This window comes from Hippoglossus stenolepis, chromosome 4 (assembly GCF_022539355.2).
Source record: "Hippoglossus stenolepis isolate QCI-W04-F060 chromosome 4, HSTE1.2, whole genome shotgun sequence".
Lineage (NCBI taxonomy): Eukaryota > Metazoa > Chordata > Actinopteri > Pleuronectiformes > Pleuronectidae > Hippoglossus > Hippoglossus stenolepis.
Genome location: NC_061486.1, coordinates 3,826,070 through 3,852,918, shown reverse-complemented (window position 1 = coordinate 3,852,918; position 26,849 = coordinate 3,826,070). Strand labels below are relative to the sequence as shown.

General features: G+C 41.5%; 2 protein-coding genes across 4 annotated transcripts; one reads left to right on the top strand and one right to left on the bottom strand.

The window, feature by feature from the left end:
- Positions 1–124: 124 nt before the first annotated feature.
- ddx6 (DEAD (Asp-Glu-Ala-Asp) box helicase 6) lies at positions 125–12,615 on the bottom strand. 2 transcript variants are annotated; one of them, XM_035153776.2, is made up of 14 exons: positions 12,519–12,615; positions 11,056–11,678; positions 10,892–10,955; positions 10,149–10,253; positions 9,538–9,667; positions 7,970–8,116; positions 7,400–7,494; positions 7,141–7,263; positions 6,897–7,025; positions 6,581–6,697; positions 5,413–5,476; positions 4,566–4,667; positions 4,300–4,479; positions 125–3,437 (listed from the first exon to the last, which is right to left on the bottom strand). In XM_035153776.2, exons 2-13 carry the CDS (start codon positions 11,256–11,258, stop codon positions 4,304–4,306), a joined length of 1,455 nt encoding a protein of 484 aa, XP_035009667.1. In that variant the 5' UTR covers positions 11,259–11,678; positions 12,519–12,615; the 3' UTR covers positions 125–3,437; positions 4,300–4,303. The 2 variants fall into 2 exon arrangements, with proteins under 2 accessions (XP_035009667.1, XP_035009666.1); XM_035153775.2 differs by having other exon boundaries at positions 12,444–12,569.
- An 11,249-nt stretch (positions 12,616–23,864) lies between these two features.
- On the top strand, positions 23,865–26,811 carry LOC118105928 (C-X-C chemokine receptor type 5). 2 transcript variants are annotated; one of them, XM_035153979.1, is made up of 2 exons: positions 23,865–24,048; positions 25,517–26,811. In XM_035153979.1, exons 1-2 carry the CDS (start codon positions 24,016–24,018, stop codon positions 26,585–26,587), a joined length of 1,104 nt encoding a protein of 367 aa, XP_035009870.1. In that variant the 5' UTR covers positions 23,865–24,015; the 3' UTR covers positions 26,588–26,811. The 2 variants fall into 2 exon arrangements, with proteins under 2 accessions (XP_035009870.1, XP_035009869.1); XM_035153978.1 differs by having other exon boundaries at positions 25,514–26,811.
- Positions 26,812–26,849: the final 38 nt, after the last annotated feature.

The following is a 26,849-nucleotide window of genomic DNA, read 5'->3' as shown; positions in this document are numbered from 1 at the left end:
GTGAACCCGGCGTGAGACTGATCTGAGAGCAGATCTGATACGAGCCTCCGGGTCACAGTTCATGATCAGAAGAGAGAAAAATCAACACTTCAGCAGCAAAGACAAAGAAAAACACGACACATGATAAATTTCAGTGAGCTTTTATTTTTCAACTAAACGTGCCCGATGATTTTCACGACATCCTCTGAACTGAAGTCCACCATAAAATTAGCTCCACTGAAAAAATAAATCTGCCAATTACGTAAATGACCAAATTTCCAACAAATAATAAAAATAAAAAAATGAACTCAGGCTTTAAACTCTTCACTTAAATTTGGATACTTTTTTTGAAATAAGGTGAACTCCACTTGAACATTTCCTTGGAAAAACAAACAAAAAGAATCCAAATCTAAGGGCAACTTTTTTTTTTTCTTCAAAACATTTTTATACCCATTGTCTTAACTTTGGATCGTTCCATTGAGTTGTTTTTTTGTGAAGCACCAGAGGCTCCTCCCTCCCCATGTTTTTTACTGATGCAATCCGTTTTGAGAGAAGCCCCCCCCCAGAGGGACTCCTCTCAGATCCTCCTCCACAGATTAGAGTTTTCAATTTGTACGCAGCGAGCTGCGTTTTCCGTAGAATGTGCAGAGGGAGGACCGACGGCTGCATCAGGGCAGCGAGTGCACGAATTTAACCACCCCGCAATTTAAAAAAAAAGAAATATTACCTTAAAGAATGAGACAATTTTTGGTTACACAAACTTTCCAATTAGTCACCCGATCCAGGGCAAGATGCTCCTGTCTCAGTCTTTAAGGCAGCGATGTCAGCCCGCGGCAGTAAAGCGGCGTCTCGTCAAAAGGTGGCGAGGGATTGTTGCTCTGCTGCTTCGAAAGCAGCCGCTGGGGCGTTTACTACCAGTGGGTTGACAACAAACAGACAGCTGCCAAGTGCCTGCAAAATTAGATCCCTGTTCACTCAACTAATGCCTTCATTAATTTGGATTTTTGTTTTTTTAAAGAAACAGACCCCCCCACACCCACCCACCAAAAAAAAAAAAAAATTCTAAACAGCCAAATTAGATGTTCAAGTATCTTGGGGACAAGAAGAGAATTGAGCGAACAAGGATCACAGTCCTAACCAATGAGAAATAAAAGGGTAAATCTTAAACTAATCAACATTATCACACTTGTTATCCTTTTTAAAAAAGAGCTTGAATTGAACGTGCAATAACACTTCTCATTGATTGGACCGGTCGAGAGAGCATCTCACCATCATTAAGGGGAATCTCACTTTGCAAGAAAAGCTTCCGACGAACGAACGGTCGGAAGATTTTAACGCAAACTGAGGTTGTTCTGTTGCATGAAAATGCAAAAAAACGTGAACCCAAAACATCAAAGCAAAAAAGAGGGCAGGAAAATAAGCCATAAATTGAGGCGCCCATGTTTTTTTTCTCCTCTTTAAACAAGCAGTCTGACGAATAGGGCATTTGTAATCCTTCGTGCCCGTTACCCCTCCATTTCTTTTTACATCTTCTGCACCAACATACACTTCTCTCTGCTTTGGGCATCATGTGTACAAAAAGCAGTGACGTCAGTGTTATTGCCTGAACCCATTTCTGTGCGTTTAAGTGCAGCTCAACCTGCTCAGGTCGGTTTCTAGAAAAGCATCTTTTGTTAGCTGGTCTTTTTTTAGCGAACGCCAGCTAAACCTGCAATGCACAGAGAACGAATTCCTGCTACATCTTAGGGCCCGATAGTTCATTTTGATGCATTGGGCAGACATTGTTCCCGAAAATAAAATAAAAACAAATAATAAAGGGGGGATAAAACCACAGCATCCTACCCGACATTTGTTAAGTACTGCAGCTGTGCTTACAGAGCACAGATCAACGTAACAGCTAACACCTCCTCCAGAAAACGAATTCTCTGCCAATTCAGCTGCACTGCAGCGAGTAGTACGACTACATGATAGAATAATATTTTCTCTTTCCAACGAGACTCACTGTAACTGGAGATCTTCAAGTGCGTCTCGTCACTTTCACAAGTTAAGGCTGGTGACAACAAAAGATTTCATTACTCAAATGCACAGGCTTCACACAAAGTCATCTGCCTAGACCAAGCACTTGTCAACACTGGTAGCAGGAGAATGAGGGCAACAGTTTGAAACCATCGTTAGTATAAGTGCAGCTTTGAGGGATTGCACTAGCCATTACATTTGGAGGGGCTAAAAAGATTATCAGTGATGAACTCTGCCTCCGAAAACATTTCGCGCGCACACGGGTCATTTAAATGTTTTAGATTCTAATAAATTCTGCAATTTTTTAAAATTATAAATAAAGTCACAGGCCAATATTGCAGATCAAACAAACTGGCAGTTAAGGAAAGTCTCCAGTGCTAACAAGAGGAGAAGTAAGGGGAGAAACAGAAAAGAAGCTTTGCAGCTCGTCAGCCAGCCTTTTGAACTTGTTTAAAACAATCTTAAAATGAAGGTATATACAAAAGGTGTGTGTTGCACCCCACGTCTACTGCACGTCTTGCAGAATTAAGTATGGCCATCCATAGGGAGGTGAAACACAGGACAAGAAGAGAAAAGAAAAAGGGCGTTCCCTCCGATTAAACTCCACCGAAAACAGGAATCCTCGTGTCTCATGGTGTTAAGAGGCTGCTTGTTCATTTTTAGTGTTCTGATACTGAAGACGGAGGAAAGGGTCCGGGTCTTTTAGGAGCACAAGCTCCTTCACAAGCAACTGGACAGTCTGGCTGTCTCTTGGAAAAAATCCAGCATCTCTGTCCATGGAAAATCCAAGTTTGTCCTCATTTATCAGCCAGACTCAAGTGCAGCCAAGCCAACAGAGAGACCATTCAGACCAGGCTCCCCTCAGAAGTTTTTCCATTCCTTGCAAACGGATGAACCAACGAAAAAACATTTGACGCTTTCATCTGTGTGGTCAGACATTAGTGTGACGACTTGTCAATTGGGCGAAGTGTGGTATGAAGTGAGCAAGATGGAGGACTATGAAGAGTTATTACTTTAGAACGACTTGAACTGCTTGTTAAGGCACTTGATACAAATTGTTTAAAACTTCCTAAATTAAAAGTGGAGAATGGGAGGGAGTCGGTTTTTTAGAGGGGGGAGGGGGGGTCTGTCGGTGCTGGCTTTGTGGTGGATATGAATCTTCACGATGTGCATCGATATATTTTCAACTTTGTCCCGTGCTTTCCTCCGCGCTGCTCACGTCTTCAGATGTGGTGGGTGCAGCACTTACGCCCTACGAAAAGGCAAATGAGTTCCTCTGAAAGGCTTCCAGCAAAATACACATTCCTTATGGTGGCATCCAAAAAGGAAGACAGACAAAAACTGTACATAAAAAGAATGAAAAAAAAAAAACACTCCAAGATGGGGCGTGGGGTTGGCTGGGGGGTGAAAAAGGTATGCAGGGGAAGGGGGGATGGACTGATCTGGAAAGAGAGAGAGAAGAGTAAAATTCAGTTAGAATATACTTTGGCCTTGAAGAAACAATTAACAATTAGGCATAGTAAGCTGTGGATGAAGGTGTGGACATTTTTGCCCAAGGTAATAAACTCAGGATTAATAATTAAACCAGAAACTGTGTGGCCAGCAGGGAAGTTATGTAATCTGTGTCTGCCTGAACGACCGCTGCAACAACCCCTCGTCTAGTCTATTTTAAGTGTAGATGAATGCACGTGTTACTTTACACTACGGCAAAGTGAAATCAGTCTCTCCACCACTTTTATCTTTATAGATTACATGATACTCTACAACTACTGAAAAATAAACCCAAACAAACACCGACACCCTCTTCAGTTTCGTCCACCTCAGCTCGTCGGGTGTTGCTCTTCTTTACGAGCGCCCACAAACAAGCACTTCAGTCGCACATGTATTGAAAATGATGACTTAATAATAAACAACTCTTCTGTGGGGTTTGAGCTCTGAAACCTTTATCTGTACTCGGCCAAAGACTACGTCAATATCACTGAACGACTGTGTGCAACTGAGGTTTCCAGAAATCCAACAGTGACTCTGGGAAAATGCCTGAATTGATCATGTCAATTCATTTGTGTACAAATTTAAACTATTGATATAAATATCTAAAATTAAACAAGCTACACCCTTTATTTCAACATACATGTTTGCCGTCAGATATAGTATCAGCAAATAAACATGAAGATCTAAGATCAGGCACATCCACTAACAAGTGAAATGATAACACTGTGTAGTCTAGTTTTAGTCTGATCACCCCGACATTATCTAAATGTACTTGTGTGAATTCAGTCAGTGTGTGCGAGTGTGTGTACTCACTGGCTCATGGCTTGACTTCTTCGCCACTCTCGCTGTGGTACTCTGCCACGTATAAGCTCTTGTCGATGATGCCAGGGATGGGCTTGATCTCTGTTCCGAGCTGCTCCTCGATCCCTTTCAGGTTGAAGCGATCATCGTAAGTGATGAGGTTGATGGCGAGACCCAAGTGTCCAAAGCGGCCTGGATGGTGACATTGTTGTATTATAATAAATTGCTGATGAATAATTCTTCAAACAAAAGAAATATAGACCAGTATGGACTCTTACCAGATCTACCAATGCGATGAAGGTACGTTTCTCCCAGCTTGGGAAAGTCAAAATTGATCACAACATTCACAGCTTGAATGTCAATTCCTCTTGTGAAGAGGTCTAAAGGAAACAAACCCAGAAATCAAAACCTGCATCCACATACCATACATCTTATCCAAAATATTACTGACAAGCAGGAACATTTTCATATGAAATAAGCAGCAATTCATCACAACCCACATAAGTCACTACAAACTGAAAATAAAAAGATGTTAACACAAGTCTGTTGCCACCACCATGACTGATAAGAGTGGAAAAACCCGTGGAGTGAATTAACCAACCAAAGAGGCGACAGGGAAACGTATCGTCACAACTATACAGAGGCCGAGTCCCACTTTGGTTTTACTTCCTAGGAAACGCTAACAATCACAATGGAAGTAAAACAAAACCAAGGCCATAAAAACACTCCAAGCAAGGTGACCATGTGTTTTGTTCATGTGGGTACGTAAACGCTTTAATGAGTATTTCCATTTTTTGCAACCAATGAGCTGCGCCTGTTACGTTTGGGTTCGTTTGAGTCGCTCTAAAGTTTAGCAGACAAATTTTAGTTCACACACACAACACAAGACTTAACGTGAAGCACAAAGCCAGGACATCAGGGTCAAAGTGACGGGAAGGATCTGGATTCATGATCCAACTACATAGATTAATAACTTAATAAATGACACATGCAGGAGTGTCTAAAAATAATCGCGGTAAAGGTTTGAAATAATCGTGATATTGATTTGAAGTCACAATCACCCAGCCCTATTCTCGAGTGTGAAACGATTCAGTTTGTGAACATCAATGCAGAGCTACCACTTACCAGTGCAGACAAGATTCCGACACAGGCCGTTTCTGAAGTCGTGGAACACACGGTTGCGGTGCTCCTGGAGAGCGGAGAGGAGAATGTGGATTTAGAGAACCAGATTTAACTTTTGAATCCGCTTCCTCATCACATTAAGGCCCTGTTCATACTACTCATAAACATCTGTCTCAGGTGATCTGACGACAAATATACAGCATTGGGAATTAAGATTCTAGATTAAGGTAACAGTTAGATGAACTGGGCCACCTCCCCCTCAACTGATAATCAACCAAAAACACTTCCACACACACACACACACACCTCAGCGATTCCCACACACTCTTTTCTGGCAGCTCGCCACGATGAAAACATTCACAGCAACAAATTGATTATTATTGTTTTTACCAGTTGGAATGATTTCAATTTAATTTCACTGTAGAGCTGTTTATAGCACATTGATTCCCTCGCCCTCTCTGTGCCTGCTCTCGCTCTCCCCCCCATCTGTCACGCACATTAACAACAGATGTCTCAAAATGCACTGAGTAAAAACAACAATGTATTTGCACTTTACAAACAACTCCTTGCACCAATATTTGCATAAAATGTGAGGAAGTGGGAACTCTGGACACATGTTGAGATATTGTATAAACAGTTCCATGTGTAAAACTGACGTACTTTGATCTGTCCACTTAAGATTGCATCACAAGTTCAAACATATGTTAGTGCCAGGTATGAAAAGAGCCAAAAATAAACACCATGTAATTTAAACCTCATATGAAGGGGAACTGCACAGTACTGCTCATGTGTGGCTCCATTTTAATTGTTTAAAATCTTATATTCTGCAAGACGAAGCTGTAAGATGAATACATTTGACTTCTATGCAATCTGTAATTGATGTCAAAGAGCACAGGACAGTCCAAAAGCTGATGTTTGCACATGTTCAATAACTCAGGGGTCAACATGGCCGTTTCTCATTAGGAGAAAAACAAAAACAGTGGCAGCAGCACGACAGAAATAGAGTACTGGTGCGAACGGTAGCCGTGCACACACACAGACATCTACGTGATGCATCTCAGGGACGAACATTGACAGTAATAGTAGCTGCTGTTCTAACTTCCATCGCCACCTGAGTATTTTGGCCTGAAGCTGGTAAACAAGTATTTCAGAGGCGGTGCTGGGAGCTGACCTGTCGCATCTTGGCATGAATGTAGAAACATGAATAACCGAGCTGGGAGATCTTCTTGGCAAGGAGCTCCACTCTCTGAGAGGAGTTGCAGAAGATTATAGACTGGTTGATCTGGAGCTGGAAAAAAGAATAGGAGCAAATCCTTGATTTAACTGAGGTTTTTAGCTGTGTTGCAAGTATAAGAATGATAAATAATTATATACTTTACTTACTACATACTTACTATAATCTTAGAACATGTCACCCATGCTCTGAGTTTGCTTGGTTTTACAGTGACACAGCCGAGTTAGTTTAATAAAACACAAAAGCAACTTACCCTGGAGAACAAGGTGTTAAGGCAGTGGACTTTTTGCCTTTCAGTTACATAAGCGTAATACTGAGTCACACCCTTCAGTGTCAGCTCCTCCATTAGGTTGATCTCATAAGGTTTCTGCAAGTAGGCATTCTACAACATACAAAAAAAAAACAAGAGTTGTTGTGGTCTGGTTAGAAAGGAAGGTTTTCTCATCCACTATTGGGAAAACTATGACTTGTGCCATAATAAAAATAAGACAATGTACCATAAACTTCTGCACACTGAGAGGGAAGGTTGCAGAATAAAGAAGAATCTGCCTCTGTTTGGACAGGAAGCCCAGAATCTCCTCCATCATGGCCATAAAGTCCTGAGACAAGAGTTTGTCAGCCTGTTGAGCAGAGGGACACGAGGGGAGAGGAATATTATTGAGTTAAAGTTGTCTCCAAGTTACATTTTTAAAAATCAGAAGAAAGCAATACAGGTCAAACAGAAGAAAAAAAAAAACAATAAACCATTTAACTCACTTCATCCAGAACTATCATCTGCACTTGATTGACTTTGGCCACTCCTTTCTTGATGAGGTCTAAAATCCTCCCGGGAGTCGCAATGATCACATGTACTGTAAAAAAATAATAAAGACAGGGTTTGAATAACAGAACGACAGTATTATTTTCAGTGTAGCATTACGAATGTCAAGGATCCTGTATCGTATTGGCGATAACTGACAACAGTACACCAAGTATTATTAATATCAATTCTGCCAGAGCATGTGTATTTATTGGCTGCCATACTTAAAACATCACAAAAACTTGGCTAATAAAACTGTAGCTGTACAACCACCAGAGATATTATTTAAAAACAAACATGTATGCATGTGTAGGACCTTAATCCTGTGCCCACAGTACAGAGCCCGGAGAAAAAAAACCTTTGGCAGTAAGCAAGAAAAATATTTCTATTGAAGAGAAGAGATTGGCAGTGACTATTATATACCAATAAAGAAATGCAGACACATTCAGTGTTAATATTTGTCTTTAATCAATATTCAATGTAGAAATTAACAGACGTATCTCAACATTAGGCGGAATCCTGTTTACCTGTTTCATCGAGTCTCAAAATGTCGTCGCGCAAGTTGGTTCCACCTGTGGTTGCCATCACCTTCACTCCGCCCATACGTTTGCTGACCTGGATACATATTTGGCTGACTTGCAGAGCCAGTTCTCTGGTGGGCACTATGACCACAGCTGAAACAACAAGAGACACAATCACACATTTATTAAAACGTGAGCCAACTTATTCTGAATTTAACCACACGAACAAACCTTTCCCAAACCATTAAAAAACAATCTAGACAACAACAATTAGGATGTAAAAACTAAACTGAGGGTTCAAATGCAATCCTACAGATGGAGCTTTGCTTAGTGTTGTGCCTCTAATTAGGTTTTACATGCACTACAAACAGAACGGTCATTTATGTTCAATTAACCATACAAATGGTTCTACAACTAACAATTACTTTCATTGTAGTCCATTTTAAAGCTCAGTTCAGTCTGCTACAACAGAAGGCAAAATAAAAATTGCAAATACTGAAATTTGAGGCAGGAAACTGGGAAATTTGGCATTTTTGCAAGATTACAATTATTTAAGTGTCAGCTGTGAACTGAACCAAAAACCCAGCATGACTGATGTGTAGGGTTGCAAAGGGGCGGAAAATTTCCGGTAAATTTCCGGAAACTTTCCATGGGAAGTTAAGCTCGGGAATTTGGGGAATTTTGAAAAAAAAAAAATTACCGCAAATTAAACGCTGAGCAATAAAAACGTCATTCAAAACTCTATTTTAAAGATGTATGGAATGCAGCACACGCTGCACGTTGAATTTCAACCATGCGCAGTGCATTCTTCCATCACATGCACAGATACTTCCCAGTATCCTGCACACTACAGCAGGGCTATTGAGGCCACACTACTGCATTAGCCCAAGGACTAGTCAGGGAAGTTTTGATGATATTACTGGGGAAAATATATTAGCATGCTGATTGAGGATTGTTCATCTAGCCTATTTCTATTCATTTATCCATCAATTGTAAAATATTTTTAAAGACGATTCCAATTGTTTAGCTAACTATTTATATCCCTGGCATTGCATTGGTGTTTTTTACAAGCTTTTTTCTCATCTTATTCTACAGAACAATGCTACGTGCACTATCTCATGTGTGGAGACATTTCACCCCAGCCAATGTAGAAGGAAAGGCTGTGGACATTTGCAAATACTGTGCAAAGACCTATGTTAAGAATGCCACAAAGATGCAGAAGCATATAGTCAAGTGCCCAAAGTTTCCTCAGGGCTCAAATCAGCTTATGACAAAACAAAATGTTTATATTTATGTCTGTATATGACAAGGTAAATACAGTTAGTATAAATTACCCACAAAATTTCCAGTTTATTCCCGTTAATTCCCATGGAAAGTTTCCAACTTTGAATATTCCCGGAATTTTGCAACCCTACTGATGTGTCCCAAAAAGGCTGTGAATGACCAGCAGCTAGGTTTGGTCACTTCTGATCTGTTTCTCTTTGACAGACTGATCGAAATTAGTTGAGAATCAAGTTGAATGTCTCTGACCTTTACAGAGAGTAAACTGTGGCAGAAAGTCTCTGCGCTCTCACCTTGTATGTGGTCCCTCTTCAGGTCAATGCGTTCAAGTAAGGGAATGAGGTAGGCTCCACTCTTCCCTGTGCCATTCTTGGCTCTGGCCAAAATATCCCTTCCTGACAGTGCAATGGGAATGCTTTCCTCCTGTACAAAAACAAAGTTGTTATAACATTAATACACAACAACACAGAGTACACTCAGTACATTCTTTGGCACCTACACATTATGTCTGCCCTAACAAAGCACGTTGTAAGATTCCATGCAGAGGTGTGGTCACGTAAATAAAATGTAGAGTGACAGGATGAAAGTATTTCCCACGACCATCATCGGCAAAGCAAATGTAATTGAGGCTGTGCTTTGGCCTTGAAGCTAATGTTAGCGCGTGAAAAATGCTCGATGATGATGCTGCTATTTTCAGCAGGTTTCATGTTTACCATGTTCACAAGCTTTGTTCAACATTAGATCATTTGTCATGAGCCTGAAAATACAGCCAACACCGTTAGTTTTGCATTACAAAGTTGGTTATAAACCAAAGTAGAAGGTAGTTTATTAATCTAGTTTATTAATAAGTTAATTCTCATTGAGCTGTCAGAGGGGATACAAACTGAGTTGTGTCTGGGTCTACCTGAATTGGAGATGGCTTTTCCCAGCCCATCTCGAAGATTCCCATGAGCAGCTCCCTCTTGAGGCAGTAATCTTCAAACTCGTTACCTTTTGTTGCAGTCACATCCTGTAACAGTCGGAAGAAAAGAAAGTGGATTAATCAACATTTGGATCATAGGATTTAAAATGGATAACTTGCCTGTAAAATGAAAGGGGAGAAAGTTATTTTTAAAAAGTGTCAACAATTCCACTATATTAAAGGCTTTTCTTCAAACTAATCCACAATTAGAAGCCAACAGCTGCACAACGAATATAGAAATAGCACTTTTCTGAAAACTAAAATATCTAAATTGAATATAAGAGTTGCAAGTTTCTCTTATACATTGAGTCGAAGCAATGTTGACACCAATCTGACCATTGCAAAAAAAAAGTGAAAATGTTAATTACTGAATGAGAAACAGCAGTGGCACTATTCTTACTGTGCTGCCAGTATGTGCTTAATTAAAATAATCACACACCAATAGTCAAGCAACCATAATCATAATAAAGCCTTGAGCAAGCATTTAGTTTTTAGGAGAATACTTAATGCATTGATATTGCCACAGATTCTTTGCAAAATAAAAACACAAAATCATTGTTTATGATAACAGTACATTGAAATTGATTTGACGTGGCGGAGAGATCTGCAGAAACACAAAGCTGCAACTTCAACTTCCAAACTGAACGGACTCCAGATCGATGACAGGAAGTGCGTCTTGTACCTACCGAAGTTTTCATCCTCGTGTCTCTTGGGGGCAATTTCAAATTCTTCTTCCAGTCATCTCCAGGCCTGTGGGGGTGGAGGAAGGGGGGGGAAAGTTCTCATGAACAAAAAAGTAGAGACAAGTATTGACAACACAATCATGGACGTCCAGTATCAGATAACTTACTTGATGACAGCGTTTGTCGTCGGGGCCGACTGGGAGCTGCCATTGTTGATTGTGCCTTTCACCTGGTTTAGCTGCAGCTGCTGCAGCTGGGGGCCTCCTCCACCTCCGCCCGGGGCTCCAGCCGGTTTCACCGAGCCCCTGAGCTGCCCGTTCTGGTTCGACAAGCCCAGAATCATCGGGTTCTCCGTCCTGGCCGTGCTCATGTTTGCCGTTTTCTGCTCCAGTAGCAAACGAAAAACCTCTTCAAGCAGTCTCTGGATTGGCGAGTCCGCTCCCCTGGGACCCCGCAGGAAAACTCAAAGATGTGTCCGTCCTCTCTTGAGACTTGTGATTATTATCTGTACTGGTTAAAGTGTCCAAAAATCTTCGGTCTCAGCAGGTTTCCTCAGTGATGTTTGTTTGTGTGTCTGTCACCGAGAGTCAAGAACCACGATCCTCCCTCCAGTTGTTGAGAGGACCCCCCGGGGCATCGGTTCCTTTTAGAAGATAAGAGTTTAGCATAGATGGGGAAAAACACCAGGAGGACTCAACTATCTGTCAAACGTTAGCCGACTGCTCAGCTAGCCACATCCGATTCAGCTTCCCCCCCGAGCCGCCGCGTCCTTACTCCGCTTCTACCAACCCTGGGAACAGGAGGAGGGAGAGAGACAGTTGGTTAATGAAGCAGCAGAAACACGGACACTTGATACAAAATGAAAGGGGGGAGGAGAAGGTGGGGTGACACCTGTCGGGTCAACACGTAGCTGCCCCGCGGCTAACACCGGCCTAACTACGGAGGTAGCGGTTAGCTTCACCTTTGCTAGCATAATGTTCCAACGGCGCAGATACGCGGACACTACGCAGCACAGCCGCCGTTAGCTGCGCGACCACCTCGGCCTGTGTCGCAGGGGGAGTGTAAAGCCCGGACACCCGAACGTGGAGCCAACCGGCGACACGTCGTGTGAATTTAACCCGAATAACCAGAGGACAACCACCGCCGAGGATACCCCCTCTGCTAGCCGCCGACATCTGACAGGCTAGCACACGACTGCTAGCGTTAGCATCGCGGCTACACGGTCGTTCCCGTCAACGGACGCCGCGACAGCCGCTTCAACGCATTTGAATCCGCGTGTCTTTTTCCAGAAACATCCGCCGACAGTCACAGATGCAACACGTTCAAATGTTAACTTTTTTTTTAAAATGGGGATTAAATACGAAACCACCAATTAACACGGGTCACTCCGTGGCTGCCCCCCCGGTGCTAGGTCCTGCTAGCATGCTAACAAGCTGGCTAACGACGGTGGATGGCTCAGCAGCCGGCAGTTCCCCGGTACTCGTGGAAGGTGACCCCGGCTACAGGAGCGGGTCGACCCCCCGCTGCTGAACCGACACTAATTCACCAGTTTTACCTTCAGATTCGACACGAGTTCTGTTCGCGGGAGAGAAAAGTGACATCGATTTGGAGCCGACTGCGAGAAACTCACGTCCACCAGCCGGATCAAGATGGCTTCCACCCGTATTTGAATCCGCCCCCCGTGCACACGATCAGCTGATTTCATTTCAAATCAACGCTGCCGACTCGCGAATGTGAAAATAATCTATTTAAATAAAAACATCAGAAGAGTTTATAAGTGGATTCAACGCGATGCTTCCTCCCTAAAAGTCCTTATTTCCTCTTTTAAATCCACACGAAAGACGCATATTCACAGGTGCTCTTTTAGATCAGATTTTTACTTGTAATGTTTTATTTTATCTTTTCTCTTTGCTAGTTTCCTATTGTTTGCCTTCAATATTAATTTTTTTAATTTACAAAGCACCCTGTTACTGTGTTTTGAAAGCTGCTATATAAATAAAGTCTATTATTCTTATCATTTTCATTAAAGTAGAACAGGAGCTCCTTCAAATTTTTTGAAATTAATTATTACGACACAATTTATGCTTTATATATATGTTTTTATTATAATGTTAGGTCTGTATACATTTCCATTCTTTGTTGGTGCAACTGTAACGCAAAACCCAATTTCCCTGGTGATCAATAAAGTATTTCTGATCCTGATTTCTATTATTTCAAGCCCCCCATCCCCCGTCTCTTGTACATACATATCATTTAAAAAGCTTAGGTTGTATTTGTGTAGATACAATTACAGAAGTAACATGTGTCCATATACCTATATAGCTTATTTCTCATATCTTTTGCTCAAACTTCAGTGTCTTTAAGGGACATTTTGCACAAATACATAGGCGGCCTGTATAGAATGAGTCTGTATTGCATATTATTACTGTATTTATTATTTTTGTATGCTTATTTCATCTTTATACAGTTTACCCTTGCACTTTTTTTGCACTGCTGTTTCAATAAAGTTGATCTAATCTTATCTTATTTCCCATCTAACCAACTAGCGACTGTAGATAATTAAACCCTCTGGTCAACATGCCTGGATGTTGTATTCAAATGTGATTTGTAAGGTGATTGTCATCAGAAATAACAAAAATAAACCTGACCAGTTCAGTATAATTGTCTCTTGTATATGAAAGCTAGAATATTGTGAAGTTACTTGTACTCGTATTATGGTTCTTGATGTGTACTTTTTTTAAAAAGTACATAAAATGACTGAAACTATCGTTGTTAAACTTTATTCAACATTCAACGGCCGCAGTAAACACCAGAACATGTGCAAACTGCATCATCATTATAACATCTGTCAAAACCACGCATGTTCACAGTAAGACAAGCTGGAGGGTTTTACTTTACATTTCTTCTTCACCCCTTTAAAAGTTGTGATGGAAATTCATCTTGAGATTTGAAATAATGAAATTCTCAGACTGGAGTTGCCTTTGAGTCTTTATAATAGTAAACTCTGCAGAGGTTACACAACAAGCACGGGTGCTCAAAATGGAACTGGCCGCAAGTTCACAAAAGCCAGAACTTATACAAAGAGGCATTTCATAAAACATAAAATGAAAAAAGACATGAAAGACATGAGATCATCTGTGTCTGTCCGTCCACTGTAGCAGTTGGAAGAAAAACATCACCATATAAGGGCATGCACCCTGTTGATCAAGGTCATAGCAGTGAGACACCACCATAAGGGTTCCATCCTGTCAGGTAGACAGTATCACAGCAGTGAGACACTGGTCAGGGGTAGACACTGGTCAGTTGAATTTTCCACTACACTTCCCCCTTTGATCAATAAAAATATGATCACTAACGAAAAATAATCAAGAAACATCATAATCAACATCATAATCATAGAAGAATATCGAAGAGTCTTCAACCCACGCACTTTGCGTACGTACAGGACACATCCACCATGGAGAGGTTCTAGAACATCGATGCATGGTGGGGAGGTGCAAAAGGTAGCCGCTGCTGTTTTTGGGAAAGAAAAAGTTATTTTCCTGTAATTGAGCAAGCATTTAAAATGAAAATGGAAGGAAATCAGGTCAAACAACATCATCATCTCATTAACCATTATCAAAATTTAACATACTGTATTGATTGGCAAAAGTAACTTATATTAAAATGTAATAAAACGTTAAATGTCAACATACAGTATATCTAAGGTTGAAAATATGCAGTAAAAACTTTTTAAATTCTTGCTAGGAAGTAAAAATTGATTAAGTATGTACAAACTTCATAAAGTAACTCACATCAACCTTAAAAATTCACAGAGATTCAAATTAAAGCATCATAAAATATGAAGTTGAAAGGATAATTGCAGTAGCTGTTTTTGTCTAGTGAAATCATTAAGAAAACACATAAGCAAGCTGGGGGGAGAAAATAACATAAAAAACCTAAAATTGAGTATCGTCATCAGAACCATCTGTGCTGTCAGTGTCCAGGTAGGGAGGGATGGGGAATAAGTTACGGATCTAGGGGACCTGAATCACTTTATCTTGTGTCTAGTCAAATTTGCATGTGCTGGATGGTTCTGAGAGGACACCGTAGGAAAAGAGGAGTTCGTTAGATCATCAGAGACTTTTATAGGAGTGCGTCTAGACAGAATAATGTGCAAAATAATAGTAGAGGAGATCATGGATAACACGTATAGCGAGCCTCTCAGGCCACACAACCCTGGATGTCGAAATGGATGCCATGGCCTGTCCATGGTCTCAGTTGTCAGGCAGATTTCTTCTGTGTTGTGGCAGAACGCTCGTGTGGTTAATCATACAACACTCTCGGTGCTTCTCAACCTGTGGAAGTATCAGTGTGTGTGCTTTGAGTTGAAGGCGTCAGCTGGTCAGATGGAGCTGGTACTCATTTGCAGTGGCTGGCGTGGATCCAGGTGGCTCTTTCAGCAACTTTCACTGCTGTGTGGGTTGTGAGCAGTACCTGGTAGGGCCCTTGCCACCTGTTTCCTGATGTCTGAAAGAGAAGAAGTCAGGTTAGAGCAACAGGACAACATATCATGATCACACAAGTCTGTGGATGGAAGCGGAGAAGACGGAGGATCCACACCAATGTGGGGTTCGTTTTCTCATCCTCATGTACATCAGCACCAGAGGCAGGACTTTTGTCGATGCAAGACCTGTACCTTCACAGCACTTTGCAAGTTTAGTTTTGAGTGTGCCGTTCTCTCATTCCACAGTTCCACCACTGGCTGGATGATATGCACAGTGTGTTCGCACATCCATAGTTAGATGAGAACCGAGTTGTTTGACAGCTTCGTTTACGTGTCTGCCGTTGTCTCTGGAAATTCTGCTAGGAATTCCCCATCGTGGAATAATGTCTCTTAACAATGCAAAATGGCAGACAGAAGATCTGTGATGAGACCGTGGTGTGCTATCTTTTTACCAGAAGATGTGAGGAAGTTTCTGTGTTGCCAAAGGGCGCCAAAATCATGAGTTACACCGAACGCATATCTGGAGTCAGTGTAGACTGTGAGTGTTTTACCAGTAGCCAATTTGCATGCTTCCGTGAGTGCGATGAGCTCTACTGCCTGGGCTGAGAGGTGATGAGGAAGAGAACTCGAGAGGAGCACTTCGTTATCTGAACAAACAGAAAAACCAACACAGTTAGTACCAGAGACAGGGTCACGTGAGGCGGACCCATCGACATACAGAATCAAGTCAGAGTTAGAAAGAGGTTTGTCAGAGAGGTCAGGTCGTGGGGAACACTGGACTTGAAGTTCAGCCACACAGTTGTGTTCTTCCCCGTCATCCGGAAGCGGAAGAAGCGTGGCTGGGTTCAAAGTTGAACAGCGTTTCACTGTGATGTTGGGCATGTCAAGAAGAACAGTGTGATACCTCAACCAGCGAGCAGCAGAAAGATGTGAGGTCTTCTGTTCTGTAAGAATGAGAGACACAGCATGAGGAACAAGGAGTGTCAAGTCAGAGTAACCTACTATGTCTCGTGAGGCAAGGACAGCTTTTCACAGGCGGCCACTGCACGCAAACAACGTGGAAGGCCAGCTGCCACCGGATCAAGTTCGGCGGAGAAGTAGGCGACAGGGCGATATTTGTCACCATGAGACTGAAGGAAGACGGAAGTCATGCAGCGGTCTCTCTCATCCACAGCCTGAACAAAAGGTTTGTCAGGGTTAGGGAGAGCAAGAGTGGGAGATTGCTGCAGCGTCTTCTTCAGTGTGACAAATGCCTCGTCTGCCTCTGGAGTCCAAACCACACGTTCGTGAGGAGTGAGTGATTTGCCATGGTACAGAGCACCTAAGGGGCTTCAAGAAGAGCAAAGTCAGGAATGAAGCTTCACGATGAATGACATGAGTTGTTTCTTCGTCAAGGGTTTAGGTATGTTAACAATAGCTTCTGATCTCTTATCAGACAGGGATTTGCCATCTTTGGTGACGACATGACCCAGAAACGTGACAGTTTGTTGTACAAACTGTAGTTTGCTGAGGCTGACTTTATGGCCCTCATGAACCAGATGTGTCAGCAAAGTGATCGTATCTGTTTCACATTGCTCCTGTGTGGGACTGGCAACTAGTAGATCATCAACATACTGCAAGAGAACTGAACCCGGAGTGAGGATGAGGGGTTCAAGACTGTTCCTGAGAGCCTGATTGTATAATGATGGAGATTCACAGTAGCCTTGACATAGGCATGTGAACGTGTAGGCCTTGTTTTCAAAATTAAAAGCTAACCAGTACTGGCTGTCCCTGTGGACAGGAACACACAAAAAAAAGCATTGGATAAGTCTACAACCGAAAACCACGCTGCATTAGGGGGAATTTGGGAAAGCAGCGTGTATGGGTTGGGAACAATAGGCGATCGAGAAATTACGGCATCATTCACAGCCTTCAGATCCTGCACAAACCGCCACTCAGTAGGTTGACCTTTGTCTCTGATCTTCTTAACTGGGAACAGTGGAGTGCGGACCGCTGAATCAGGGCAGGGGACAATTACACCAGCCTGCAAAAATGATTCAAAAACAGGACGTATCCCCTCCACTGCATTCTGTCTGAGTGGATATTGTTGTTTACATGGCCTATAATCAGATTTTGGAGTGATTTTGACTGGATCACAGTTTCTGATGAGGCCCACATCCTATTTGTCCTTTGCCCACAGTGTTTCAGGCAGATCTGAAAGTAAAGGAGAAACATCAGAGGGCTGGACAACATTGCATAAGAATGAAGGTGATTTTCAGTGAACACAACAAATGAGCGTGTGGCTGGAGAACAGAAGGTTGGAGACATTTTAGATCAAATGCACTCAGACTGGGTGAATACATTACGTCAGGCGTGGTTGTGGGTTGCCAATCAACGGCAGCCTGGCATGATCTGACAAATGGGCCTAAGTCTTGCCACTGGTCATCATGGGACTTGGAGAGCGAGATGTGAGGGCTGGAATTCTTTTTAAATTTTTTTATTCTTCCTCTTTCTCGAGGAGTTTCTCTCTTAAAAGTTTAATTTTTCGACAATAAATGACCCGTTATGAGGAAAAGCAAAGACTCTGGACCACACTGGAAGAAAAATGTCACACTTTCCCGTCCTCACTCTTGCAACCATAAAGCCCACCATTTGGACTTTCTGGGTTCTGAAGTCCCTGACTTCCCTTGTTACCCATCCTTATCAATTAAGTGTATGAAATCGTGTACATCTACAATTTCCCTTGAACACTCAATTTAAGACGTGGACGTCTCCACGAATCCTTGTTTCTTTCTCCGGCAAAACAGGAAAAAGCCTTCAACAAGGATGATTGCCACAAGGACGAGTCAGATTAACACCATTAATCCACAATAATCCAGAGAGAATGACTAATACAACCTGCTCAAATAAAACCCTTTAAATGTATTATTTCTTATGTTTGATTTTGTATTTGAGAAATCATCTAAACAGTCATGAAAATCAGAATTTCAACATCTCACCAGATATAAGATGACCAAAGAGAGGTCTTTGGATCCCTGTGAAGAAGGTCCGAACCCAAGTTATTTCGGCCTCTTCTCTTAACTGTTGGAGGTAGAGGCAGAAGATTTTCTCTCCTGGGTGATCAGCCACCGAAGACTTCTCGGTCCAGACGATCTTTCAAGGGATCCTGTTCGTGACGCCAAATTTGTGATGGAAATTCATCTTGAGATTTGAAATAATGAAATTCTCAGACTGGAGTTGCCTTTGAGTCTTTATAATAGTAAACTCTGCAGAGGTTACACAACAAGCACGGGTGCTCAAAATGGAACTGGCCGCAAGTTCACAAAAGCCAGAACTTATACAAAGAGGCGTTTCATAAAACATAATATGAAAAAAGACATGAAAGACATGAGATCATCTGTGTCTGTCCGTCCGCTGTAGCAGTTGGAAGAAAAACATCACCATATAAGGGCATGCACCCTGTTGATCAAGGTCATAGCAGTGAGACACCACCAAATAAGGGTTCCATCCTGTCAGGTAGACAGTATCACAGCAGTTAGACACCTGGTCAGGGGGATTTCCAATACCTTAGACACTGGTCAGTTGAATTTTCCACTACAAAGTCCTCTCATAATTTGTCATTAGGGTACAGATTTTATTGCTGCAGCCGGAGGAACTGTACTGTGATCACTCTGCAAGGACTCGGCAAGGAGCTGCCTTTGGGCAATCAAAAACACACATTCATTTTTTAACATCTGCTGTGGAGAAAGAGTCACTTTGCTGAAAATCTTTGTTCAAAAGCCTTCAAATGTCGCAGGCAACGACAATTAAAATGGAAATGGGAATCTGTGGGGGACTAAAGACTAAAACTTATCCAAGTTACACACTTTCATTCTGGTAATCTGGTAACAAGATTCTTGATTAAAAAGGTTTGGAGAAGGCGTTGCACAGTCTGGAGAAGAACCTGCTGATGGCGCTGGATCTTGATGGTGGTGTCACAAGCAGATCTTTGACGACAGAGACAATATATTTGTCCAGTGTTGGGTCTTCCATTTCCAATTCTAACAGCACACTTACAACCCCGTGCCACTTTTTGCAGATTTTTTTGAAAACGGCTTTGTCAAGTTGTTTCATCATTTTTGGGGTGATCTCAAAATCTTCATCCTTGATTTCGACCCATATGTTTTCGAGTAGACGCTCGATGATGGTGTTTGGTGATCTGAGAGTGTTCGACAACTTTGCTTTAGCAAAGATCCTCGAAACCAGCTTCAGAACAATTATCCTGATGGGTAATTTCCTTCCTTCCACTGTTGGTTCTTGCTCTTCTCTGTATTCTTCACTGAATTCAGGAGTGGTCACCTTGCTTTCTGAGCCAGACCCGTTACCAGGTGCTGAAGGCAGACTGGCCCCACCGATCGGGCCCTCTGACACTGCTTTTTCTAAACTATGTGTTATCACCGTGGAAGTGAGAGTTTCTGACTGTGTGTGAAGCCACCACCTCATTACTCCAAGGAAACACCACACAATGGCAAGGATGTCAGCTGATATTATAGCACGTGGCGGACAAACCGTTATGCTTGTGCACCGTGGTTGTGAGGCTTTTGGTCGTGAGGTCATCTTAAATCTCATCCTATCTATGTGATTGTTTAGGATATTATTCAGCTCGTTGGTTAACTCGAGGGTTTCACCACTGAAAATATCATCCATCCATTGAGACCCATTCTGCCCCTGCTGTATCTCACCAACTGCTGTTGGAAGCAGAGCGTCAATATCACTCGTAACAGATTGCATTGACTGCCTACCCAAAACCTTGTCAAAGGCCGGGTTGTAAAGGCTGTCAAAGTACTTGTTATTCAGTCTGCCCACAATACGACAAATGGACGCTTGGGCAAACTGCTTTGCAGCGATTGTCCTAATCCTTTCAGACACTTTCTTCAGAGAGGGTGTGCTCTGGGCTGTTTCTGGATCATCTTTGTTTTGCGACATGATTTCATCCACAATCACCTCAGCAACGTCATCTGCAACATTCTTAATCTCCAGAGTGGAGCCAGATTCCAACTGATCATAATCATAGTCGGATATTTCATCGTTAGTAGATTCTGTGTATTGAGAGACCTCCTCCTTAATGATCTCCTGGACAGTTGTGGATGTTGCAGACAGAAGACTTTCCCTGTCTTCTGAGATTGTCTTCTGGGATGAGGATGATGACTGACTGTCATCTTCATTGACCAGTTGGTAGACCTTCTTTTGCTCTTAGAAGGTGCACACATACGTTTCAGATTCCTCATGAGTCCCTTGATCATTTTGCCGGCCTGTTGAATCATACCTTGTAGTCTTTTTGGAGGTGTGACACGAGGAGTAGTTGCCTTCACACTGTCCACACCCATGGAAAGGACAGAGTTGACACACTCTGCAATCTCTTTAGCAGTCAACTGGGTCAAATTCTCTGAACTTACAAGATTGATTTCATCTGGAACGTCAAGAGCCTGAGCAAAAACCTGAGGAAGTGTGTTGCCCAAAGAGCAAATCACACTCTTCTCAGACACAGGCACAGCTGTGCTCTCAAGATCCTTTAGGATGGATTGTGTCATCAAAATGACAATTTCCAGCAGTTTCTCTCCTATGGTCATTGTGGCCACATCAGGTTTGCCTTTTTAAAGATTCCATTGTTCTGATGTCATGCCTTGGAAAAGGGATCACAATGGGCAGAATGCTGTCGATGTCCATCTTCATGTTTCTGATATTGTTTTTCAATACTTCTCTTATTGGCTTAGTTTTTAAAAATCGTACTATTCCTGTCGGAAGTGCTCTCTCTGTTCTCCGTGTACTACCCCTACCATACACTGACAACTAGGACAAAGGAGATATCAGAGATGAGATTATAGCACACACCAAAGGGAACACACACACCAAAGGGAACACACACACCAAAGAGAACTTGGTGCTAAAGCCTGGTGCTATGATGTCAGACTAGCTGCTTAGTTCTCTTTGATGTGTGTGTACACACCATAGACTGTATATATAATGGACGTAGGGTCCGTGACGTCACCCGTTGGTTTATGAAGAGTGAAAATTAGGCTAGTAGTAGGCGTTCACCCGGCGCCATCTTGCCGGTGCTGACTCCTCCTAGTTCCTGGCTAACCAATAAATGGGCAAAGAGGAGGCGCAGTGAAGACTGACAGCTGAGCCACGCCCCGCAGAGCTCAACGTTACCTGGTTAGCTCAGGCTAAGGAGCTAGGCTACATGCTAACCGGCTGAAGCCAGCGCTGCGGTGTTGTTGCTTCAGGATGGTCGCGATCTTTAACACGAACTCACTAGAGGTAAGTAACCTTGAAACTACACAACAACAAAACCTATTGCTTTATCTATTATCATAATCATTTGCTTACATGCCTCAAGTGGTTTTTAATATGTAATTGTTATAAAAGGTACCGTTTATTTAACACGTGTAATGAACAGATTGAAGCAAATTAACTACACTACTACAGTCGTGTTTGGTTGTGACTTGATTTTAATTTTAATAAGTTAATAAGTTAATATGAATACGCTACATGTGTAAGTTGCATGTGATAGTAACTATGTTTCACAAATGTTGTGATACAGGCTGGTATAACCACCATTACTATTGCCACCTTGTTTATTTAGCCTGTTATGGAATTTACAGTGAATTAGACAGTTTAGATATGATTATAATCTCCACACACCACTGTTGGTTCTCATATTTATTATATAATTATGTTTTCACACTGAGAGAAGTGGAGAGACTTGATGTGGACTGTTATCAACAGCTCTGTGGGAGATTATCACCTTGAATATTACAGATGAGGTAGAAAGACATTTTATCTATTCGTACAATGTTTTATTTCTTTCAGTACATTTCATTTAGCTGATGCTTTATCCAAAGCGACTTACAATATGTGCATTTAACCATGAGGGTACAAACCCAGAGCCCAGTACATCGGTTCTGTCTGAAATCTGTGGAGCTTCCACCTGCTGAACACAGAATAAACTGTAAGAACCAGTCTTTGCTGGAACATACACAACATAAAACATCCTTTTATAGTGAGTTTCTTCTTTTCATTAGATGAAGCACTGCAGCACCTGATGTCCTCAGCCTCCACTGTGGCAGCAGCAACATGGTGGAGATCGGCAGCTTCAGGCTGGTCAACATGAGGACGACCTGCACCAGCTTCATCTGCACAACACTTCATGTTTTCCTCCCTTAACTAAAGATGGCCTGCAACTGTTAGAGTAGCAGTCATTGCTAAGTGTCATGGATAATAGAGTTAATTTCTATATTCATTATGGTTGGTTAAAAAAATGAACACTTATCAGAACAATGTTTATCTTTTACTTTCTGATTTGATACACTTTAGATAAAAACCCAGTGTTTTATTTTTCTTCTTTGCCATAAGAGACAGAACACGGTCAGCACAGCTGTGTCCTTCAGGCTCGTCTGTCCCTAATAAAATGACAGGAAACATAAAAGTATGGCATTATTGTAGAGGAAGTGTTGCTTATGAACAAAGTTTGTATCCTTATTTTCTGTGGATATTCAACTATGTATTTGAATATGGTTTTGGATTAAACAGTGCACTACCAAGACAATGAATGTACAGTATGGAGTTCTTCCACATTAATAGTATTGCATTTATAATTTAATGCATTATGTATTATGTGCAATACTTTGCTTTGATTGTTTGTAAGTTATGAAAACAAGTCTGTACCTGGAGTCAGTGTTGAAGTGATGACTCAGTGTTCAGTCTGGTTGGATTCCAGTTGTGTCTCATGTTGGACATCCACAGGTGCAGGCTGTCTGAGTCACCCAGAGGAACATTCAACACAAATACACAGATACATAAAGTCATACATGTGCCAGGTTAACTCCTTAACAGACTTTTACATGGTAAAAAAGTTATTACTTCAAAGTTCATCAGATCATAATCATTTCAGCTTAGGAAATAGGTGGTGGACATCAGCCTCAGGTTCTCTATGTGAATGTCTATTCTAGTAAAGTTACACTTCCTATAATTTATTTATGTGACAAAAAAATACATTATTCTGCATGTCCACTTATTTAACACAATAATTCAGTAAAGTCTGCCTAAGATTAACGATGTAAAAACAATGTAAAATAAAATAAACTGTACTTACCACAGAAACGGGAGCGCAGACGTCTTTAAGTTCTCCGTCCGGGGAACAAGCCGAACATCAAACCGTGTTATTCATCCGATATGTGAGTGAAACCTCTCCACAGACTCTCCTGTCCATCAAGTGATACTTATTCATAATATCAAACCTCTATATAATTTAAACGAGTGAGTTAGAAAAAAAGTCACCCCCCTCAGAGTTGTCACGGAGGAAGAACTAAGTGATTGAGACTAAAACCGTTTTTTGAACCAGGCTGTAAACATGTTTAATTCTGCTCTAAAGTCCCATGTTAAAAGCTTTTTAACATGGGAGTCAATGGGAATGGACTCCTTCTTGGAGCCAGCCTCGAGTGGCCACCCAGTGAACTGCAGCTCTTTGCACTTCCGTATTGGCCTCATCGCTCGGCCCGGGATGTTGCCCCTCGCTAAACCCCCAGAGAAGAAATACATAAGAACCAGCATTAACAGGAAGTTCAGCCCATTTCACTACGGCAGCGAGAGATAAACATTCCAGTGACCAAGATTTATCGACATGGCAGTGACAATGACTTTTACAGATTTCACGGTAAGACACGACTAATAATTGATCAAATTAATGGTACGTTTCTCTAGAGCTATAAGGATTTTTTTTTTTGGGGGAATTGTCACATCTGCTGTAGATTAAAATTTGGATATTCAAACACAGCATGTGTGCATGTTCATTGTTTGGATTCCCCAAAACATAAAAGGACGAGTGTCAAAGTCAGCCTCGGGTCTGGTAAAGCAAAAGTTTTTTTTTTAGGTAACGAGCTAAAGGAAGCTTCTTCTTTTAATTGTCACAAAGCTGAGGAACAAACCCCACAAACAACTGGCTTGAATTACTGAAGCGTAGAAGAATAAACGCACATCAACAGATGTGTTCAGCTTCTTTCCTGTCAACTCTCCAGGGAAATAAGTGAGATGAAATTCGATGTAATACATATATACTGTAGGTTTGTCCTGAGAGGAGAGAAGGGTAATACAGTATTTTTAAATGTTCTTATCTCTAATGATATATATATATATATATATATATCGATTACAATGTGAATCCAATGTATACATTTCCTTATTGTAGAAGACATTACATGATTAAAATGTTGTTTAAAATGTCTGATATCGTTAAAATGAAGCAGTCATCAACTTTACGTGCTACATATTATTTGACATGCACCAACTGCAACTGTAATTCAATTCTAATTAATTCATAAGGTTTTAAAATGTAAAAATGTGCTTATCGGAATGTACATTTTTATTTTGTTCTCTTAAAAGATGATAAACTGTTTTACAAATATATCTTAATATCATATTCACTGATTTGTCTTATTCTAAAGCATTCGTTTATCTAGAAGTCGCATGGCAATACAGGTGGAAAAAGTTCATTATTTTATTACATTACATTGGAATGCAATTAAGTTTATGAGGGTGCATTCAATTTAACATATAGGTTTTGGGTGTTTTTTTACACCTTTGTCACGTATGGAAAAATGTAGTTTAAAATTGTTTAGACCTTCAAGTAACTAAAACAATTTTTTTTTGCATCATCTCATTCTTCATTTATCAAGTTGAAGGTTTAATCTCCATCTGACATAATATTAATTATGATTATGATTTTATTTATTTTAGAAAATAGCACAAGACTGCAAATGTTACTTCTATGGAAAACAAAGTCATAAGTATTAATTAATTAATTAATTAATTAATATGCAGCCAAAATAGGATGTTTTGTTGCATTTTCTCTCGTGGTTACTGTGAAAGGGGAAGTGAAAAAAATCTGGCCTATTCAGTGTTTCCTGAACAATTTGACTATGATCACTGCAAAGACAAAAACTATTTAAAGCATGTTTGTCTACCGTTTAAAGTAAGCATATTTTTTTATTTCGTTATCAAAACTACTTATTAGAATTTAGCCAATATCAATCAAATTGTGTAATTAACCCACAGCACACAAAGTAATTATCTGTGTGATGAGATCATTAAAACTAACACCCTCCCTCTCCCTCATTTTAAAGCAGGACCTTGGAGAAAATGACAATGACACAGACTACGTTTATCATAACTTCTCCGGCTTCGTAGACTACACCTGTGAGGAAGAAGAGCAGGGCCTGCAGACCCTCGGTGCTGCGTTCCAGCCGGTGTTGTACAGCCTGATCTTCCTGCTGGGTGTGGTGGGGAACGGCCTGATGATCACGGTCCTCCTGAGACGTTGGCGCTTACTGCGCATCACTGAGATCTACCTACTTCACCTCGCCCTGGCGGACCTCATGCTCCTCTTAACGTTTCCTTTCGATGTGGTCGACCTCGTCACTGGTTGGGTGTTCGGGGAGTTCCTCTGCAAGCTGGTGGGCCTGATGAAACATCTCAATCTCCTCTGTGGGAGTTTCCTTCTAGCTTGCATTGGGTTTGATCGGTACTTGGCAATCGTTCATGCCATTCCCAGTATGCGAAATCGGCGTCCGAGAGCAGTGCATGTAACTTGCATTTCACTGTGGCTTGTCTGTCTGGGTTTATCAGTACCAAATGTTGTGTTTCTCACTGTGAGAAAGGACGACACTAACACCTCCAGCCTCTCCTGTTTCTATTATCATCACGATATCCATGGACACAACTGGGTTTTGACCGCCAGAGTCTTTGATCATGTTTCCTTCTTCCTACCTCTGACTGTCATGAGCTACTGCTACACAGCAGTGGTGGTTACTTTGTGCAAGAGTCAGAAAAGCCAAGCAAAGCAAGGAGCCATACGACTGGCTATAGTTATCACTCTTGTCTTTTGCTTCTGCTGGCTCCCATATAACATCACCTTACTGATAGAAACTCTGGTAGACCTGGAGGTCATCTACTATGAAAGCTGTCAACCTTATATCGCGCTGAAAGCCGCCCACGAGGTGACCAAGGGTCTGGGTTTCTCCCACTGTTGCCTGAACCCCTTCCTTTATGCCTTCGTTGGGGTGCAGTTTCGAAAAGAGTTAAATCGGTTACTGCGTCAACTTGGCTGCGGCCTGGTTTGTCTGCCGTTCATCGGAAGTCAGGGTCAAAGTCGACCGTCCACCTCTGATGGAGCAACAACCATGAGCATGACAATCTAAACGGAAAATAAATCTAAATAAACTCTTGTACAATGCTTCTGTTCTGTTACATTTCACGTGTGGTGATAAATCATGTTCAAATCTTTCCAGATGTGCTGATAATACAGTACCCATTGTATTTTACAGATGTTTTATTTTCCCAGGTTATTGATGGCTGAATCTGTATTTGCTTGTATTTTAGCAGCTGCAAATTGAATTTAATAAAGATTTAATATGTTATACAACCACTTTGCCCCTCGTCAGTGTTATCAAACAACAGTAA